The sequence below is a fragment of the Stenella coeruleoalba genome, assembly GCF_951394435.1.
Source record: "Stenella coeruleoalba genome assembly, chromosome: 12".
Taxonomy (NCBI): domain Eukaryota; kingdom Metazoa; phylum Chordata; class Mammalia; order Artiodactyla; family Delphinidae; genus Stenella; species Stenella coeruleoalba.
In genome coordinates this window covers 57,885,619-57,906,917 of record NC_137158.1, presented here as the reverse complement: position 1 = coordinate 57,906,917, position 21,299 = coordinate 57,885,619, and the positions used below count along the sequence as shown (strand labels likewise).

The 21,299-nt window shown below is 38.4% G+C and overlaps 1 protein-coding gene across 1 annotated transcript in view; it reads right to left on the bottom strand.

Annotated features, from left to right (window-relative positions):
* The window catches only part of LAMA2 (laminin subunit alpha 2), a 602,802-nt gene that overhangs the window by 20,351 nt on the left and 561,152 nt on the right, over nucleotides 1-21,299 (bottom strand). Inside the window, exons 52-56 of the mRNA XM_079939315.1 lie at nucleotides 18,872-18,992; nucleotides 16,215-16,391; nucleotides 12,433-12,581; nucleotides 7,657-7,833; nucleotides 7,249-7,417 (exon numbers count right to left, since the gene is read on the bottom strand). Of these exons, the coding sequence (XP_079795441.1) occupies nucleotides 7,249-7,417; nucleotides 7,657-7,833; nucleotides 12,433-12,581; nucleotides 16,215-16,391; nucleotides 18,872-18,992 (793 nt within the window). The remainder of the gene's footprint in view (nucleotides 1-7,248; nucleotides 7,418-7,656; nucleotides 7,834-12,432; nucleotides 12,582-16,214; nucleotides 16,392-18,871; nucleotides 18,993-21,299) is intronic.

Here is a 21,299-nt window from a genome sequence, read left to right as displayed (position 1 = left end):
TGAAAAAGGTCCTGCTTACATTGTTTTAGAAAAACCTTTGACTTCCTAAGGGTCCTGTTTAGAAGCGTTACATGGTACATACACCCACTTGAAATTCAGGAAGAGCAGTGTTACCCGGAGAGGCTTCTGCTTCACTTTTACAACAGGTGGATCCTGAGAAGCAGGTGGAAAACAGTGGCTAATAAAACCGTGTTCTCAGATTGGCCAGTTTTATAGAAGAGGTGCATCACTCTATTAGGTAAATGCAAAGTATAAAGCCGTTATGTAAGTTCATTGTTCTTTAAGGACATTCGAGTTGACATTTACTGTCATCAATTTGCAGTGGGATGGATATTATGGAAACAGTTTAAATAAACTGTCTATCACCTTCCTTTATAAAACTGGCAGAGAGGTTCCAGTGTAAGAGGATTTTCTGTGTATCTACTTTAGGATTTAAATGGGAAGACAATTCTCCAACAGTCTCTGATCTGGTAATGTTTTTGGTGCAAGCCTAGATGTCTCCTCTCACTTGGTTAAGGGGAGGCGGGATGGATTGTGTCTGCTTTGCATCACTTTCCCTTGGGTGGATCTGAAACAAGGCCCTGCATCGGCAGGTGGACTCTCAACCACTGCGCCACCAGGGAAGTCCCTAATAGCATTTTAAAGAATGACCATGTGAGATGGAATAGAAAATGCCCCAAGGTTTGCACGAGAATAAAATGATCTTGTCATTAAGGACATTTTCAACCCTGCTTCCCATAGAAATCTAAGCTAAGAGGAAGGATCTTCTGATGAGGTAATTTTAAGGAACCTTTAAAGAATGGCTGTTGAAAGATGAGTCGTCCTTCTCCAAGCCAGTGTGAGCTCGAGGGGAGGCATTGTCTTTATGGATGTGATACATGACCTGTGCTATTTTGGAAACACTTATCTCTGAAATGTGTTAAAACAATAATACAAATAGCAGTGGCTCATCAATCTCAGCATGTTACAATCCTGCCACCTTGTGGGGACTCTTTAAAGTACATATGGGGGAAAATAGAGGGCAGGGTGTGCTTGCTCCTTATTTGTCTCTGCTTGGCAGGTGACAAGATGTGGGCAGACAAGACTTGGGTGGGGAGTCTAAATGTGGCCCTGCACCTGTTGCTGAGAACAGGGACACAGCTGGAGAGGATTCTGAAGGAAGCCATGCTGCCCATAGCCATGCTTACGCAAGTGGGCAGAGCCGCAGGTTAGTAATGGAGCTTAACATTTTCACCCTCATATTGTTAATTAATTTCAGATCAGAATAAAGCATGGTCATTTCCAACTGCTGATTGTTGGCTGACGTTTGGAAATGAGTTACTGGATTCAGGACGGCATATGATTGGTGGATAAGCATTCCTTGACTCTAGATTGGTGCAGAGTAGAGATTTCAGTTGCATGGATCAAAACTGGCATCTCTGTCCTTGAAAGCACCAAATGATGAATGATATAAAAATTGCATCATTGGAGTATAATCTGCAAAAATACTGGTTCACTATGCTGTACACCTGAAAATAATGTAATATTGTAACTCAACTAAACTATACTTCAATACAAAATTAATTTAAAATAGCATCATTTTCTTCTTTCATGAGTCAAAAATCCTCTAACAAATGTGGGCTAACATGACATCTGCGAAGTTGGGTGCTTCTTTGTGATGCTCTTTCAGCATGAATACTAAGCGGAAGACACTTTTTACGGCACTGACTTTAATATTCTGAAATACAAAATCCCTATTCAAGCTGTTTACTGAGAAACTGAGTTTAACTCCCTGCACATAAGCTTTTTTGCTAAGTAGTGGGCATTTGCTAACTCCCTGCATATAAGCTTTTTTGGTAAGTAGTGGGCATTTGCAGCACTATTTACACACTAATGCCTGAACAGTAATTCTTTGCAGTATGGAAAATGTATGTTTCCCCTTTAAATACATATCAGCATCCAACTGATTTATCCTTTGGCCGGGACTGTACTTAGCTTTTAAAATCACAGCATTCAATCTGCTGGAGGAAGAGCTTTCTTTTGCTCTATTCTTTCCTTCTCTGCTCCCTTCTTTCCCCCAACAACTCCCCAAGAGCCCCGAACAGCACAGGGACTCTTCCTGGCTGCTCTTCTTAGTTATTCACGTTTTAAAATTTGAAGTTCGAAGTTCAACTTTCCAATAAACTTCAAGTAAAAAAAACAAAAAACATGCAGCCAGCTTATTGTATACAAATCCACACAGGCCACGCTGGTTGTAAAGACTTGGTATAAACGCCGTATATACCTGCTGAGAACCTGTCACATTTTGACAATCTTCTGTAATACTAGAAGTCCACACTCTTAATCCCTCCCGTCCTCCACGAGAAATAGCCACAAATAAAACATGTAGAAATGTTTTATGCAGCTCTAAATGGGCTGAAGAATAAAAGTATAAAGAGAAGACAGGGTATCACATTATCAAATGAGATAATACGCATAAAATATGCTCTCTGATCTACGATGTTCTGGCATGTATTAATAATAGGATTGACATAATCCATTTCACAGGGCAGGGCTTTCTCAAGATACTCTTAAATTGCCCTGGAGGAGAGTGAATGTCGTCCTGTTGCTGTAAGCTGCTGGTGGGGAGGGGTACGATGGCATAAAGAAGAAAACTAAAGGAACTGAGAATAGGAGAGGGTTTCTGTCCACTGTGCTAGAACAAATAAGAAACATATAGATAGGTAGTTCCCACTTCTGGAATTAGTGTGTAAGAAGTCTTAATTCTTAAAATTCTGAATTCTGATCTTAAAAAAAGAAAAGAAAATGGTGAGAATTGAAAATGATAGGAGACTTGAGAGATAATAACCATATCGTGTTGGAGTTTGTTTAAAAAGGAATGCTCACCCTCCTTTTCCTAGCGCTTGATCTCACCCTAACAGTGTGAAAGGTTAAACTAACTAGTTCCCTTAGAAGAAGAATGATGGAGTGTTACTGTGAGCCAGGCATGGTGCTGGGTGCTTTGCACACAGTGTATATAATTTAGTCCATGGTAATCCTCAGGGTAGATATTATCCTCATTTTTCAGTGAGTTTACTTACATTTAGAGAGGACAGTAAGTTATTCAGTGAGCCCCCCCTGAGTTCACTGAGTAAAGGTAGGTGCGTTATACCAAGACAGGCAGGCAGACCCGCATCGTGGATAACTTGGATTAAAGACCCAGTTTATTTCCTCAGTGACTCTCAACGCAAAGGAGCTGAGAGGGGATCACGCACCATGTCCCTCTTCCCCAGTGAAGAAATCAGCTATATAACTGGATGTTGTGGAGGAATCAAGGTTGAAAGACCACTGCTTTTGTCTTTTTAAACATTTATGAAAGCAAAACACATCTAAGAATGTTTTTTGAAATGATGAAAATCATCTCTGGAACATATACCTCTGCTGTTAGCATCTGATGCATTTCTTGGAAAGGCTTTTCTTATGCATTTTTCTAGCTATTGATATAGCCATGCTTATGCAGTATAGAGTTTTATATCCTGTTTTCCCTACTTAACATAATGTCATAAGTATGTCATCCTCATTTTATATTGTTTCAATTGAAAGATTTTAAGAGTATGGTGGCATATTAAAATTTGCATTTTATGGACCTGTTTTCACACTTCTAGGTACCACTACCCATTTTGTTTGGATGGAGTTTAACGGTGTCCCCTGCCATGCTTCTAATTTTCAGTCTTGGAAGCCAACAGGTTGTGTTTGCAGCTCATATTGGCATTTATCCTGACTGACCTCTACACATATTTGCTTACTGTGGTATTTATGTTAATGTCTACTTTCTCAAATATGTCTCTCAGTTTCTCTTTCTTTCTCTTTCTCTGGTAGGCTCTCAATAAATATTTTTCATAAAATAAATGTCATAAATGTCTTATTCATCTTTGCATTTAGTAGCCTTTTAATAAATATTTGTCATGAAATAAATTGTCAAACCTTTAAGTAGACTTTAAAAAGCCGACACTTCTCTCCACACACACGAAAAATAAAGAATGAAGATAAGGGAAAGAAATCAGATTAAAAGAGGAGATCTGTATGGTTTCATGATCTGAAACCCTGAAAATACAGTACAGCCCAATAGAGATGAAAAATTCTAAAATATGTAATTTTGGCCACAGTCATACATAATTATAACGTGCAAGAGCTGATGTTCTATGAGTCTTTCTGTACCAATGCACGGGACCACTACTCAACCTCTCTCTTGCTTTTGTCTTATCTACTAAGTGGAATGCTCTTTTTGGAGAAGTTAAAACATACACTGCTGAGAGAAAATGGAAACTGGAATGAGAACAGAAGGTTATAAGAAAACGTAAATGAGTTAAAATCTCCAGTCCAGATGGGAAAGTACCTTTGTTTTCAGAAAAAGGGAAAAAAAATGTGATCTCTAGAAACCACAGAAGGATATGCTTGAGACCTCCTATAAAAGAAAGTTTGTGTTTTAGAAATATAACTAAGAAAAGAAAGGTGATCACTGAGGACCAGCAGTGTTATTCACCAATAAACCAGACCAATTCAATGTGGACTGGCTGAGGGACCTGATTCAAGAGAAGTTCAAGTGATACAAAGGCCCTCAAGGTTTTGGTTGACCGAATATGGTACCTAATGATGAACTAATAGCATGATCCATCCGTGTACAACATTAAAACATTCCCAGGTATATTAGTAGAATATGGTGACAGACCAGTGAAAGGAGCAACTCTGCTGTCCTCTGGACTGGGCACTCCATTTTGAGTAGTATGGTCTATTCTAGGTGCCATATTTTGAAAGAGATATTTCAAATGTAAGAATATTATCAGTGTGAATATGGGAATTAGAAATTAAGGAGAATGCTTGAGATAATGGAATAGTCAGCGTGGGAAAGGAGAACACTTAGCTGTTTTCAAATGCTTGAAGGGGTGTTTGTTAGAGAAGATATAATGTGTTTGGCTACAGAAACACAGTCATTACGTAGAGGTTATAGGGATGCAGTTTTACTTCATTATAACCAATGGCTTTCTAACGACTACAGCCTGCCTCATCATAACACTGGAAAATCCTCGTCGATGGAATGTTCAAGCAAAGGCTGTAAGTCCACATCAAGTATCATATAAAAAGATTCATGTATTAAGATGGAGATTGGACCAGCTGGTCTCTAGGGCTTCTGCTATTTACAATTTATAATTCTAAGTCAGTTGTTCAGAATTTAGGATCTACTTTCCTATAGAATCCAAATGGACATTTGGATCCAAGGTCAAAAACGTTTATTTTAACCATGGTGTTTTTAAATTCTTCAGGAAAACACTTTCCTGAGTCCAGGGAACAGACACGAGGGATAACAGTCTAGAGAACAGGACGTGAGGCAGAAGGGAGGGAGGATCATTAGCCTTCCCTTTGCTGGGGGAAATCGAGCATAAGGCCACGTTATGAAAGAGCTAAGGAGACATTCTACAGTCCACGTGGCAGATCTCAGTGAGGTCTTAGGAGAAAATCAACTCCTTGAACTAATCCCCACATGACTGACAGCCTTTCACTTGCTAGCTGTGCTGTGTGATTGTAGGTATTTTCTAATGTGAACTGGGGCTAATAATACTTCCAACGATATAAATAAACATAAATAAAACAATTAATAGCTTGTGAGAATCAAATGAAATAATGGACATACAGTGCCCGGCAGAATACTGGACACATACTATATAGTTACTTAGTAAATGCAGGGATTCCTCACAGTATCTATGTGTGTGTGCTTCCTTCACTTTTCAAAGAAGTTCCACGTGCATTACCTCATTTGATTCTTACAATAATCCCATCGGCAGGCAAGGTAGGTGTAATACCCACATTTTACAGAGGAAGAAATGATGCTTGGAATAAATGGCCGGTTTTCCTAAAAGATGATTATTTGGCTTCACAAAGTGTTGCAGTGATAAGGGACCAGATTGTATAATCAGACCCACTGGATCAAAATTCCTATCCTGTCACTCACTGGCCGTGTCTGGGTGTATTACTTAGGCTAGCTAATTCTTATTAACTCAACTAAAAATGGGATGATGGTATATAGGTATATATTTTACACAGCTGTTGGGAAAATTACAATAATATTGGATAGAAATTGTTAAAAACAGTCATTATGATCATTACTTTATAGTAATTATGCCATTTACTAAATGCTTAGTATATGCTAGGGGTTTAACAAGCATTTTTTAAAATCCTCATAATGACTCTGATATATGTGTTGTTAGTATATTCATTGTACAGATGAGGAAACTGGGGAATAGATTAGCCGAGTAGCTTTCCCACATTCATACAGATGGTAGGTTAGAGTGCTGGGATTTGAACCCAGGCAGGCTGACTCTGGAACCCACGCTCTAATCAAGGATATACTACCTCCAGTGCTATGAAATATTCTGTGTGTGTCTCTCTGTCACACAAACACATATACGTGTAATCATATTAGATACGCACATTTGCATAATGTTTAGAAACAATTTTAATTATGTATTACTGGTTTTAAAAAATAGAATACCAAATTGTATGCATGATATGCGATCTACTATGCAAAATGCAAATAAAAGGGGCTGAAAATCAATATGGTTGCCTCTGTGTGGTGCTATGGTAGGTGGGTTTTATTCTTGATTCTGTAGACATTTCTGTGCTAACTTTTCAACTGAAAACATGTGCCATTTTATAAACAGGAAAATTAAAGGAGAATAGATATATAAAAGAAAGTAATCCAAGGAAGATGTAAGGAGAAAAGGTTTTCATAGACAGGTGACTGTAAGGCCAGCAGGTCCGGGGAAGGGCCCAGGGAGCCAGACGGAACCCCCGCCAAAGTGGCTGATGCAACCGCCACCTGACATTGCCACACCACTCGGCCCCGGTCTTCCCGCTCCCCGAGGGGCGGAACCAACGGCTCTGAGCCTGATGTAACCGACACCTGACATTGCCACAACACCCGAGAGATTACCAGAAAAGGGCTGCTTCATACAGCAAGCGCCTCCCCTGCGTCCACCCCTATAAATTTTGTTCGCGCCCGCATTCGGGCGCGACTTCTCTGGCCCCTTTCTCTCGGACCAGTGAACCTCGCCCAGGAGCATTCCCAAATAAAGCTTGTTTAAGCTCTCCTCCGTTTCTTGGTGCCGTTCCTTACAGTGACCCTTCCTCTAATTCTAGCAGTAGAGTATACTAGATATCCTGAATAACCTTCATTCTGAAAATGACTAAAAACACAGCGTTAAAATGAGAAAGCAACGGGATATAAACACTTACATATGCCAGAACTGGGGTGGGTGCAGGTACGGCTGGGGTGGGAACTGCCTCTGGCTGGATAACTGTTTCAGCTGGAACTGCTCCATCTTCATCCTCAGGTGGTTTCTGATGGGCACAGCGACCGATGTCTGCATTTTTGAAGGATACAGGCTGTGCAAAGTCCATAGGGCTATGGGAATATAATTAAAATTCAATACTTTCTCCTATTTTTCATTGTCCTGCTTCCTTACCATGACATCAAATTTCCCCTTTCCCATTTTAAAGGTCATCAGTGCAATTAAAAAAAAAAAAATCTAACCTGAAGATCTTCACTGTTTCCTTCCCCCTATGGTTTTAGATAGTGTAGATGCAACAGTGATGCTCATACCAAAAAAAAAAAAAAAATTAGTAACAAGGAGATTCACTTACACAGAGTTTATAACGAGGTTCCATATGCAGCCTTCAAAAGGAGGAATATTTCTGAGCGGGGAAGGTTGAAATTCAGGTGGAGCACCCCCGACGAAAAGCTTTTTAACTTCTATCGCCTGTTCTACTGTCAGATTTTGCACATGCCTTCTGTCTTCATCCACTTGAACAGTAAAGATGCTGATAAAACATTGAAAATAAACAAGTATAAAACACACAACGTCCAACACAACCAGAAATCCAACTCTTTCCTGCCACCCCGCACCCCTCCTTCCTGAAGCTTCTAAGACAGCCAAGTTTGACGATTAGGGATTCGACACTAAGCACACAGTACTGTTTCTCAGGATCTCATCCCTCTGCCTCCCTTGTAAACTCTCCTTGAGAGTTTCTGGAAACAAGGCAATGGTGCAGCTGCAACACTAGCCTCTGGTGGTGGTTGACAACAGCGGCCTTACACGTGAGCCTGTGGAGCAGAGGCTTCTGTAAGGGGTAGTAATGTCTAAGCGCAGGAGGTTCAGTCGGTTTAGCACAGCATGGGGTCACGTTTTGTTTCGCTCTTTCTTTCTTGCTTTGTGCTAGCTCTTATCTCCTTGCTAGGGAACAAACTGTACTCCCAGAGCTTAGATTGCAGGAATCAACAGCACACACTTACAGGATGTTTTATAAAGAACGTAGCTGCTGGCTTTTGAATAGAAGAGGCAGGCCAGAGTACCATGCTAACTGTTCTCGGCAATGATTTTCCTTAGTGGCTGATTCATTGATTTCCCTAATTTGCTTATGAGAGAGAACTCACACATTACTAATTGAACACCTCATGCTACTTATTCACTCTGTGGATCCTGAGGCACAGAATCAGGAGACAAAGAATTCTGCTGATGAAAATGACCAAAGGCATTTTCTCTTTTGTTCTAGAAGCAGGTTTTAAACTTTAGTCCCAGTAGTCAGCATGGGGCTCTTAGTCATAAGTGTTAGTCAATAGCCCGAGGATCATGAATGGATTGCTGAAAACTTATTTCACATCTGGGGAGAAAACCCTAAGTACTTAGGTGGAAAACTCAGTTCTAAAATGCCATTTTACTTGATTTTAGAAAGAAGAAAAACCACATGTCAAATTAGAAACAATAAACTAGGGCAAAGATGCTCTGAAATGGCACTGAACAACTGGCCCACTTTGGGACAATTCAAATGTAAGAGAATAAGACAAAGAATAGATATTGTTGTGGCTCAAAAGGCCATTATTCAGGAGGTGTAGAGGGAGCAGGTTGGGTTTAGTTTCAAAGGCAAAATAGGGGAAATGATACATTGATGTTTTGCCAGACTCTGGGCCAAGGACCATAGCAATGGTCCTTTCTTCCTGGATCATAGGGTGGAGATGTAGAATGAGCCTGAGCTTTCAGAAGGAAGAGACTGGAAGTAAGCACTAGTATGGAAGCTTACTAGCTGTGTGACCTTGGGCCAGTTACTTAATCTTGCTCAGTCTCATTTCATTCATTTATAAAATGAGGATAAGAACACCTATTTCGAACCATGGAAAGCATTAACTAAGGCATTGCGCTGAGTCTGTATTACTTAATAAGGGCATTGCTAGAAGACTATAGCTGAATCCAGTTTGTATTTTACATCCTAGGAGCATCAAATCTAGGTCATTTATTTAGTTCTTTGTAAATAGGGATATTACCTACATGTCCTCTCTGATTCTGGTGCATTTCCTTTTTAAAAAGTATTTATTCAAAAACTCTTTACTGTGGACCTACTATGTGCAAAAAGCATTATAAGAATCATTACATTACTACTAGTATTGTGATAGGTCAGCTGAATTTCCTTAAAATTTCAATAGTTGATTCTTGAAGTTTTATAATTAAATATTTTATTACTTAAATTCTATTTATTTGTATGGAATATTGATCTAAGATTTTTTTCAAACCACCACCAAATGAACTGCGTACATGGTAAAAGATATTAAGAGAAGTGCCCTGATATTTGCAGTTTACATGAGAAACAAAATCTGAAATTTTTTAAGTTGATGGTAAGAAAGAAATATTTGGGTTGCACTGTCCAAACCATGATCCCTTTCTGGAAACCTCAAGTTACTCCTGAAATATTCGCTACAACTGTGTGGTCTTTAGCCTAATTCTGTACCTGTGTGTAGAATGCTTTCACGTAGGAGAATACCTACTTGCCTAAACGTCTACTCCAGGCCTTAGGGTTTACTGTTTTCGTCCAGTTAGAACTACTGGCCACTGAGGTGGACTCCAGGTGGAAGATCAGAGGGCCAAGCAGTTATAAAAGGCAGAGGTCACTGGAGTACTAGGAAATTAGATACCAAAGTGAAGGGAGTGGAATTTTTGCAGAGGAAGGGGTAGAAAAGGAGAGAGAATGTGGGAGGACGGGTAAAGAGAGGCAGAGGGAGAGAAAAGGGCAAGAGTAATATTGAAAAGTTTGCCTCTCTATTATGAGGTGGTATTAATGGTATTAAAATTGCCATCTTATCCAGAGTTTTAAGAAAAGAAATAACAGTTGACATTTATGGTCTAAATAGTGTTGGAAGAAAGCAAATATTTCCAAGTTAACAGGAGTATCATAATCAACATGAAGTAATACAAATCTCTGAGGTCACAAAAAGGGTAAGAATAAATAGCGGGTGAGCACAGATGGGGGTGTTAAAGTCAAGTATATCTGGGTTTAAATCCTGCCTCTGTTATTTACTACCTATGTGATTTTTGGCAAATTAGTTAATATATCCTCATCTGTGATGATATTAATACAGATCTCACATACGTTTAGAATGACTAAAGGACAATCTTTGTTTAGTATTTGACACACAGCATGCCATAGAATTGATATGAAGCATTAAAATATGTTTCTGGGAGACGTTCTTAGGGTCATTAGTGATCTCTAGTTAATCAGCTAATTGAAGTGCTCGCCTAAAGGATAGGTGATGATTGTTTTTTGACCTCAGAGTGCTGAATGAGACATTATGGTGCAAATGAGTTCTTGCTTTGCCACAGACTGCAGTGACAACCCACTAATATGTCCAATACATTATCCTTTAATTAACAGCCAATAGTAAAACTGTTTGTTTATATGGCCAATTAACTGAATGACCAGTTTTCAGGGGATGCACTATACACTGAGCTTAATCAAATAAAGGTTGGATTGATGGCCAACAGCTGTGAAGCTGGCATAATAAATACCCTTCTTGAAGAGACACACCTGTTAAAAGGACACCTTAGCATAACATCATAATGCACTTGAGAATGTCAGAATTCTTTCTCTACAAAATAACATATTTGGGTGATTTTTTTTGTCAACTATATTTGTCAGATCTGCATTTGCTTCCTGAAGTTATTTAAAATTTAAAGACTTTAGAAAGTCTTTCCTACAATGAGAAGGACTAACATTTGGCAAAGGACCTGAAATCTAGTCTAGAAGACATGTAAAATCAGTATTCTAGAGCATTCCCTAAGATCCAAATGAGAAAATTCAGTTTGCATTTCTCTTCAGAGACCATGACTGCAATATGTGCCTATAAGATTAGTAAAAGTTCTTAGTTAGTCCAAATACTGATCCCTCATTTGTCTTAATCATGGTTTCTAAACATCTCAGTTAGAAGATATCTGCAAGAAGGCTTAGTATCAATTCATCCCACAACCTAATGCTCTATGTAATAGAAAAACATGAACCAAGGAGAGCTTCATCACTTACGTAGAAGAAAAGGCATTCTTATTACTTATTTAAACTGTTATCCACATAAGAGGATGATTAGAAAATGGAGGTCTTTAAGTACAGAATAACATCTGCTTACTTGAACTTTTGCTACACATTCATACTGTTGTTGTGTTTAAAAGTATTCTCTGTGTTTTGAGGTTTCATCAGATTTGCTTTCCAGTTCTCTTCTATTTCTTCAGTCTAATAAAATGGATTGTGGATCTGGAGGTCTGAAGTCTCTGGGTTTCTGTTTTCTTTTTCTCTAATTGTTCTAAGCTCATTACCTCTCTGAGTTGTCATACAACATTTTTATGGAAAAAAAACCAAATGACTTCCCCAATAAAGTAAGTATGAAGTACTGTAGCATTCTGAAGAAATGAGAAATCAGCTTATAACACTAATAAGCAATTCCCTGACTCAGGGCTGGGAAGCAGGTGCTCTGGTGGATCAGCAGAAAGGCAGCCACCATGCACGGATGGCAGGACAGCAGCCTTCTCCCTTCCCTCTCTCAACTCTGTTCCCTCACGGAGCCGTCCCGCAGGGACCCAGCACACCTTGGCGGTGGGTGCGGGGGTAAGGGCCGGGGCCGAGGCATGCGCAGAACCGTGCTCCGTGGGTCCTGCAGCCGCGGGCCGCGCTCTGTATCTGTGACAGATTTTTAAGCAGCCGCCATAACTGCTTTGGAACCTGAATGAAACAGCAGCTGTCAAAGGCTGGCGGCTCCAGCGGAGCTGTTCTGTGCGTTTCACCACGCGCATGCCCTGCTTGAGGAGAGAGTATTCGAGAGGTGAGGAGGGAGTTTTCTCATCTATGCTTCAGAAGATGCATTTGGTTTTTCCAAAGGTGGAGAGGAGAACCACCTAGCATAAAAACGTTACGAACAAAACTCCTAAGGGTCAAGGGAAATGAGGTTCCCGAAGTATGAAATATAAAGAAGATGAAATTAAACTACTTGATAGTTTTGCAATGCATCGTATGTCCATACACACAAAGGTCCAGTAAAGGACTAAGGCGAGCAAAGGAGTTCGCGTTAGTTATGACAGTACAGTCAGTCGTTAGGACTATTGTTACCCTCTAGTTCTCTCTACATGAACAGAATGTTCTCTCCCGTCGTGAAACAGACTCGGCTCTGGTTTGACGGCAATTTTCCTCATTGTTCGTGCCCCTGTGGAGAGATGCACTTCCAGACGACCCTTGTTCAGGAATATCGCATAATAGGCCTGCAATAGCAAATGGTCATTGAAGATTAAAGAGGAGTCTCATCTATGACTTAGCTTAGTTCCCTGACAGAACTGCGTATTCATCCGCTCTGAGATCTTACCTGAGAAGTTAAGACTCAGTATTTTCTTAAAAAGAGTATTTAAAGCAGCTGGAAATAGCTTTTTAATCATTTACCATTTTTGCTTGTTAGATGATGTGGCAAGTGGAGATAGTAACATAGCAGTCTCTGCAAAGCAGATCTGCAATGCTGAAAGGAACAGTTGTGCTGGCACTGGGCTTCTAACTCACAAATCCCATCAGGAAATAAAGAGTGTCAATAAAATCCCTCTCCCTTGTATTCACAAACAGACAGCTAGCTTCTGGGAATGAGGTCTGACTCCCAACCTCACGGCATTCTGAGTGTTTAGATTTCAATTCGTTCTCAGGGCTGGTGGAATAGATTGCTATCCACATGTAACTTGTCTCCCACATTTAGAAAGAAGGAAGACAATTTTTCATCCACAAACAGGACTGCTTTCTTTTTGCCACTGTTACTATAGAAACAGTATGGTTTTGAGATCAGTTTATGAACCCCAGGGAGCTTGAATGCAGTCCTTGTCCCCAAAGCTGACGCCACGCTTGCTCCCTTTCTTGTGGAGCAGGGGGGTGGCACCTGATACACGGTGATCACTTGATCCTCTGCGAGTCACCTGAGGTAGTGGAGATGGTTTCATTCAAACATCATAACGTCTCCAATAACTTACAAAATCGTCTGTGCCGCGTCGTGTCCACCACAAAATGGCCAGAGGATCTGGATTAGTGCTTGCCATTCATCAAAAGGGGCAGCTGCCATCTACTCAATTATAATTTTTTTAGCTGACTGAGTTCTCAAACCCCTTTAGCAGAACATAATCACAAATGACCCTATGGGTATCAAAACTGGTAGCTTTGAAAAATAAAGTATGTCATTTAACCAGTATTGATTCTACGACAGACATGAACTGCTTAACATTGTTTCCTCTTTCAGATAGCATTGACAATGAGATTTTGAAAACTAGATACTCATTATCATTAAAATGTTGAAACATTAACATGTTATTTCTAATTTACTGTGTACTATAGTGCTTAATATTTTCTCATTTTAATTGTTTGAATGGGAACATGTTTTATTTTAAGAACTATCCTGAAAGCTGATGACTCAAGTCCATTTATTTAGTTCTGATGAGGAGAAATCTGGAAACGAAGGCTGGTGCTCAATTATTTGACTGTGACCTAGGAAACACATATCCTTTAGTGAAACCTATTTCAGAATGTTTGATCTGGCCCTCTTATTATAACTAGCTTATCATTTGTAGCAGTGAGAAAATAATTTAATTTTTATGATTAAAACATAAAGGCTTTAAGAGAAGTTATATTTTATATTTATTCAGTGCTTATGCATAGTAAAAAATGAGATAAAATACCACTTTTTCTCCCTCTACTCTTCAAAAAATATTTTTTGTTTTTTTTTCTTCCCAAAGAAATCCTTTTCTTCCCTAAGGTCAAAGGTTATCCTTTTATATTTTCTTCTAAACTTTTAAAACTTTTTTCCTTTCATATGTAAGGCTTTAATTCATTGGAAATTTATTTTTCTGTCTGGCATGAAGTAGAAATTAGTTCATTTTTTTCTGTATGGATAACCAATTGCCCCAGAATCATTCACTGAAAGGGCCACTTTTTCCCTAGTGATGTGCAATGCCACCTATTGCCAAATGTTGTTTCCATCTATACTTGGCTCTCTATTCTGTTCCACTGACACAGAGTTATCCATGAATTAACACCATACTCCCATGGTTCAAAACTCTAGCTTCTAATGTGCTGATATCTGCTAGGACAGTCCACCAACTTATTCTTCTATTTCAGGAGTTTCTTGAGCTTTCGATCTTTGATATAAATTTTAGAATTAGCTTGTCCTGATTTACAAAAAGATAAGGGTATTTTCATTGAAGGTGAATCTACATATCACTTTGTGGAGAACTGATATATTTTTAACACTGAGTCTTTCCATTAGCATGTTGACTTTAATAAGTAGTCTGATGTAATTTTTCAATAAGCTTTGTAATTTTTTCCATATAGGCCTTACATTTGTTTTGTTATATTTATTCTTAAATTATATACTTGTTCTTGTACTATATTTACTTGTTCTTTTGTTATTGTATTGGCTAAGACTGATACAGTGATAATATTCATCTTTTCTTGGGCTTGATTTCATAGAAAATGTTTATAATGTTTTCCTATCAAGAAGCCCCATCCTGTTCTTAGTTTATCAAGTCTTTTTTTGTTGTTGTTTTTAATCAGGAATGGTTGTTAAGTTTTACCAAAAGTTTTCTCTGCATTTATCAAAATGATTATATGATTTTAGATTTTCTAATATCAAGCCACCTTTGTATTCCTGAGATATTGCAAATTACTCACGGTAATGCATCTTTGAATTTTATTTGCCAATACAGCTGACCTTTGAACAACACGGGGCGCTGACCCTCCGCACAGTCAAAAATCTGAGTATAAATTATAGTCAGCCCTCCTTATACGCAGTTCCTCCATATCAGATGTTCTGCATCCTCAGTTTCAACCAACCTCGGATCGTGTGGTACTGTTATATTTACTATTGAATAAAAACCGTGCATATCTGGACCTGTGCACTTCAAACTTGTGTTGTTCAAGGGTCAACCATATTTTGTTTAGTGTTTATTTTTTTTGTGGGGGAAGAAAATGGTATTATTATATGACTACCCATTACTAAATTTTAAATGCTAAAAGTGATTTTAAAAAACATATAATTACAAACAACACAACCTGATTTACAAGAATGCATGCATATTTAAGGCTATATTTGTAAAGCACTCTGTGCTTTGGCCATGGCATACTGGTAATTCCTAAGAATGCTTTCACTGAGAAAAAATGAGATTAAATGGAAAAATGTATATCTTTAAAAATGTGACTGAAAGTATTGGAGGAATATCCATGCAGTAAAGAGTTATGGTGCCTAGATCAGGACAACTAAGAGACAGCTTTTAACAGAATCAAATGGCTAGGGGGTATGAAAACTAAAGCTCACAGCCCTACAAAACAGACACTGTGTAGGCTTTATTTTAATGTCACTAGTGTCCATGCCTGTGTTGGTTGTGTTCTCTTCACCTTCTCCTGCCCAGGTCCATTCTCTGCCTTCTCTCTGTCCAGAGAGGGTGCAGCAGGTTAGGCTCCAACAGACTGCATCACATTAGCTAGTGAAAATGGGAAGCTGATCCTAAAAAAATTAAAATTTAAATTTAAATTTAAGGGACTCCATCTGGTTATCTACAGATCTGGTAGGAAATTGGATTTAGAGAGAAGATTAACACAATGTGAATGTATTTTAAGCTTTCTCTCTTTATATATGCAAAACCCATATGAAATATGGATGTAAATACAGGTGTGTCTGCACCTAGAACTGACCAACAGGAAAATCCTAGTGGAGATAATTGTCCTAAGAAGATGATAGTGGAAATAAATGATGCAAATCAAAAAATATAAAAACAATTTATAAACTGTAAATGCTTCACCTGAGTCTCTATAAAATAATCATTTTATATAAGCATTAGGGAAAATGCATTATTAGCTAGGTGTGAGGGTACCTGTCCAGTTTGCCTTCGTTTTCTCCTAGGTGGCGCTGGTGTCCCTCCACTTCCCAAGAGAATAATACCAGACTCATTCTTGGTGCTGAAGGACAGGTTGATTTCTGTTCCTACATCAATAGGCACAGGGGACAGCTCTACAAAACCAGGCTTCGGGAAGCTAACTGTGTAAACGTTCTTTGGGTAAAAGGAAAGAAGGGAAGAAAGCATTAGAAATGAACATTTAAATTAATTTCTCCATCTCACTCATCCTCCTCAATGCACTCAACGTTACTATGAAATACAGTGTCATTTTAGAACACATAAAAACCCACAGTTACATGGAGAGCTTAAGAGCAACCAAAGAAATATTATTTCTAGCTGTAACTGAATTTTCTGAGCAGTCTGAGTTAAAATAAAAATTTGGGCCTCTGCTTTTATTCTAGAACTTTTGATTTGAAATATAAAAGGTTATCACTGACAGGTAACATTTTCTTTTGGTTTAAATCTGTCTTGCTAAGTCTCCCTTGAAAACTCTCTAACTGATCCCTGGAATAACACCTACCAACTAACTGCTTATGTTTTATAGCTGAGTCTGACCATGGTCTCTGTCTGCATTCTTCCTCAGTGAAGAGCCCAAGGTAAAGATGTTTGCTGCTCTCAAGCATATAAAGACACTCTAGCAGAATTTTAAAAAAATCAGATACAATCTATATCTTAAAAATAAATAAACCAAATATTTCTTAGTCTGGTTTTCTTCTCAAAATGAAAGTAGTATCATTGTCCTTGCTGATAATAAAATTAAAACAGTAACATTTTAAACGGTAACAAAGTGCAAAAGGGAGAAAGTAAAAATCACCCCCATTCCAAAGCTGTGTAGAAGCATATAGCTTTTTCTAATCCATTCATTCACGCATGCATGCATGCATGTTTTCATTCACTCACTTTATCTTTTATACCTGCCCTCTTCCTCTCTCCTTCTGTCTATATTTAAACTGAATCATGACAGGCACGTTCATTTGTAACTTCTCTTTCTCACTTCACATGTGGAGGATATCTCTCTGTCAGTAAACACAGATCTCATCATCACTTATAATGGCAGGAGGTCATTCCATTGTATGAATGTGCTAGGACTTATTTAAGCATGGCCATGGAGTCGGGCATTTAGAGTGCTTAAAACATTCATTTAAAAAGTCCTGGATTTGGCTGGAGTGAAAACAAGGGATCCTTTAATGCAGGTTATTTTCCTCCACAGTGTTTCAGGCCCAGTTAAATGTGTTGTAAAAATGTATAATCTGTTTTTGATTCCAATTTTCAAATCACAGAATTTTGGATACTTCAGATAAAACTACTGTGCAGACTTTTCAATATTTATCAAATATTGAACTTTCTGCATCATATTTTAGTTGCAAACAATTCCCAGTTATTGAAAAGTGCCTTTACAGAATTATCATTTCCACGCATACAGGCTATCCATTTTCTGGACAGTTTTCTATCCTCATGCATATATCTTTTGCATGTGGATGAGAGTTAGGCTTTGGAAGATTAAAACTCTGAGTAAAAAGAGGCTAGTATGGATTCTTAGAGATTTGATTCTGTATGTACTTCCTTTTTCCTCATTCCCAAGCTTCTCAGGGTGGATGTCTATGGCTAATTCCAACTTGGAGACTGTAACTAGGCACAGTGAAGACCCTGAAAGTTCTGTTTCAGTCTTTAACCTCACGGCTCAGTGGTGATTTACTTTTTCTTTTTCCCCAAATCCCTTCATCTCCTATCACAATGCTTTAACATAATCTTAATTGGAGGAAGCAGCTAAAATGAATAGTTGTGTCACATCAGGGTAATTAAAAATTTGTAAGTATGATATATTTAACATTTTCTTTTTAAAACAAACTCATCACTTTTAGAATTCCCATAAAACTTTTACTAATATTTGCTGATGACTGTTGGATCTTGTTTACAGATATAATAAGAGCAGCGCTGTGACCTGTGTTCCTCTCTCCTATGGACCAGCCTCTACTGAAGAGTCAGTGCAAAATAGTCAAGTGGTATCAGGAAGCTTCTGGGCTGCTTTGGCAATAAAGAAAAGATACTGCAGATACCTGATAACAGGGTACTTTGCAGTCCCGTCAAAGCCAAGTCTTTGTAGATGGTTCCCACTATGTGCCATTTTCAAAGAAAAGGAGGTTTGACTTCTAAGCTGTGAACAAGATTCTATGCACTAATGATCATGGTGTGAACTATTACTTGCTATTTGTGTAAACTCCTAACACATTTCAGAAAAATAATTTAAGGCTACTAATAAAGCTATATAAAATACATGAAGATAAACTAAATCTAATATAGATGACAAAAATGAGGAAAAGAGATAAGTAGTGTGGGAAAGGAAGAAGGAACCAGAAAAGGGATTAATATTAAAAATACATGCTATGAAGTGCTGTACGTGTGGGAAACTTGTTCACAATTTGGGGTCTCTATAATACTGTTCTCCTAAGTTCAGTTGATCATGAAAACTTATAGAAGTACTTCCATCTTGCTTTATCATTTATGCATAGCTAAGACTAGGGTCAGTAGGAATTTAAAATATATTAACAAGGACTGGTCCCTGTAATAGACCCAACCTAAGTAAGTGAAATCCGATATGAATGTATTTAGGAAGTCATTAAGAAGAGACCAACCTCCAGTGAACATCCTTTGGTAACACCAACATAATCAGGGCTGCTAAGTATATTATATGGAGTTCTTGAAATTTCAATATCTCTGAGGCAGCCAGAATATTTCTTCAAATTTACTTCCGGCCTGTTGAAAAGTTAAATGGAAAACAAAAGCAGTATCATTAGGGCAATGGCGGTATAGTGTGTGTGCCTAGTGGATGAAAGCCACATGGAGCAAAGTGCTGCACAGGCAGGCACGCCTCTCAGACTGTGCACACGCACACACATGCACCCAGCAAACTATGCTTCCCAAATTGCTGCACAGGCAGGCAAATCTCTCAGACTGTGCACACGTGCACACACGCACCCAGCAAACTATGCTTCCCAAATTGCTGCACAGACAGGCACGTCTCTCAGACTGTGCACACGCACACACATGCACCCAGCAAACTATGCTTCCCAAATTACTGCACAGACAGGCACGTCTCTCAGACTGTGCACACACGCACCCAGCAAACTATGCTTCCCGAATTGCTGCACAGGCAGGCACGTCTCTCAGACTGTGCACATGCGCACACATGCATCCAGCAAACTATGCTTCCCGAATTGCTGCACAGGCAGGCACGTCTCTCAGACTGTGCACATGCACACACATGCACCCAGCAAACTATGCTTCCATTAGCTACTGGTTGGATAAGTGGATATGAGCACCATCCTGCACAAGGAGTCTTTATGTAGTTCTTCTTCCTCTCCTTTTAAAAAATAATCTCACCTATTGCATTTAAATACAAGGTACAGGAATTAACTGACTTCTTATGAAGTGCTTCATATGCATAATGAAATGTGTTTCTTTTTTTCCAACAAAGGGCAGAACTTGTATGGGACAGCATAATCAAACTACATACTGACAAAGTTAAATAAAATCTTGCTCAAAATTAAAAAAATATCTGGAAACATTGATTTTGAAAAGATGATATTTTCATTGAGACTTTTTTTGGGGGGGTGGTTAGCTGAAGAATAAGATAATGTCATATTTCTCTTTAAAGATTTTAAGTCAAATAAAACCTGAGAAACATTCTTTTGGATTACATAGTCTAAAAAAAAGATACTTTAAGATTAAGTTTACAGATTGACCCTAAAGTCCTTATTCTGTATTGCAGCAGTAACAAAATAAAGCAACCAGAGTCACGAAACATACATTTAATTTTTCCAATAAGGTTGAAAATGGCTTCAGTACCCAAATGACACTTGAATGTTTACTTTTTGCTCACTACTTCTTAAAAAGGGATAAACTTGCTAGCACGTAGTAAGTGCTCAATAAACATAAGCTAGCAGGATATTAATGGTGATGACACCTCTTTCATCTATAGCAGCACTGTCCAGTAGAACTTTCTGTGATGATGGAAATATTCTTTTCTGCACTGTCCAAATCAGTAATTAGTAGCCATATATGGCTGCTGGCACTTGAAAAGTAGCTTATGCCAATGAGAAACTGAATTTTTATTGTTATTTATTTATTTATTTATTTGGCGGCACCGTGCGGCATGCAGGGTCTTAGTTCCCCGAACTGGGATCAAACCTGTGCTCCCTGCATTGGGAGTATGGAGTCTTAACCACTGGACCACCAGGGAAGTTCCATTTTTAAAAAAATTTTCTTTAAATTTAAATAGCCACTGTGGCTAGTGGTTAACATATTGAATAATGCAGGTCAACAACAATAGAAAAAGTAACACTTTTTTTTATGTTAATAAGCAACTCTAAAAACTGTCCAATCAACACCAAGATATTATATTTATTTGGATAATGATTAATTCTCTCCTCACTGTTCCATGATGGCAGGATTCCTTTTTTTTGTCTTAATAAAAAACACATGACATGAGGACAAACAGGTAGGAAAGCAAATCAGACCCTGGGAGTGTGTATCAGGTGATTTATGTCATGCTGGGTACTTGTTCTATTTGTTTCTCTCTCTCTGGGACTGTTTTATTTTCTTTGATCATTTCCACTTGTTCCCAAGGTCTTCCCCTTCTGTTCAATTAGCTGGTTATTACAAAAAACATGCCAACTGGAGAGTGAGAATCTTGCTTATATTCTTCTCGTATAAAGTAAAGGAAATGGGTGGACTTCATTCTCAGTGTTCATTTGCTTCCATGTTCGCTTAGAGGAAGACTGATTTATCACAAGTTTCTCAGAGGTCTTATCAATCACTCCTACACAAAATAAATCACTCCTACAAGTTATACACTTCATTGTTTCAGGGAAATACAAAGAATCATTTCAAAACACAATGATTTAGCAAGCTCGACATTATGAAAATCACAGGGTATAAGTAATCACATATGGTGATCAGATTCCTAATGAAAACCACAGGCCACTGTTTCCTCTGTTTGCCTCAGAGACAAAATTACAAAGCTACACAATGTCATTCCAGAGTTTTATTAGCATATATTTT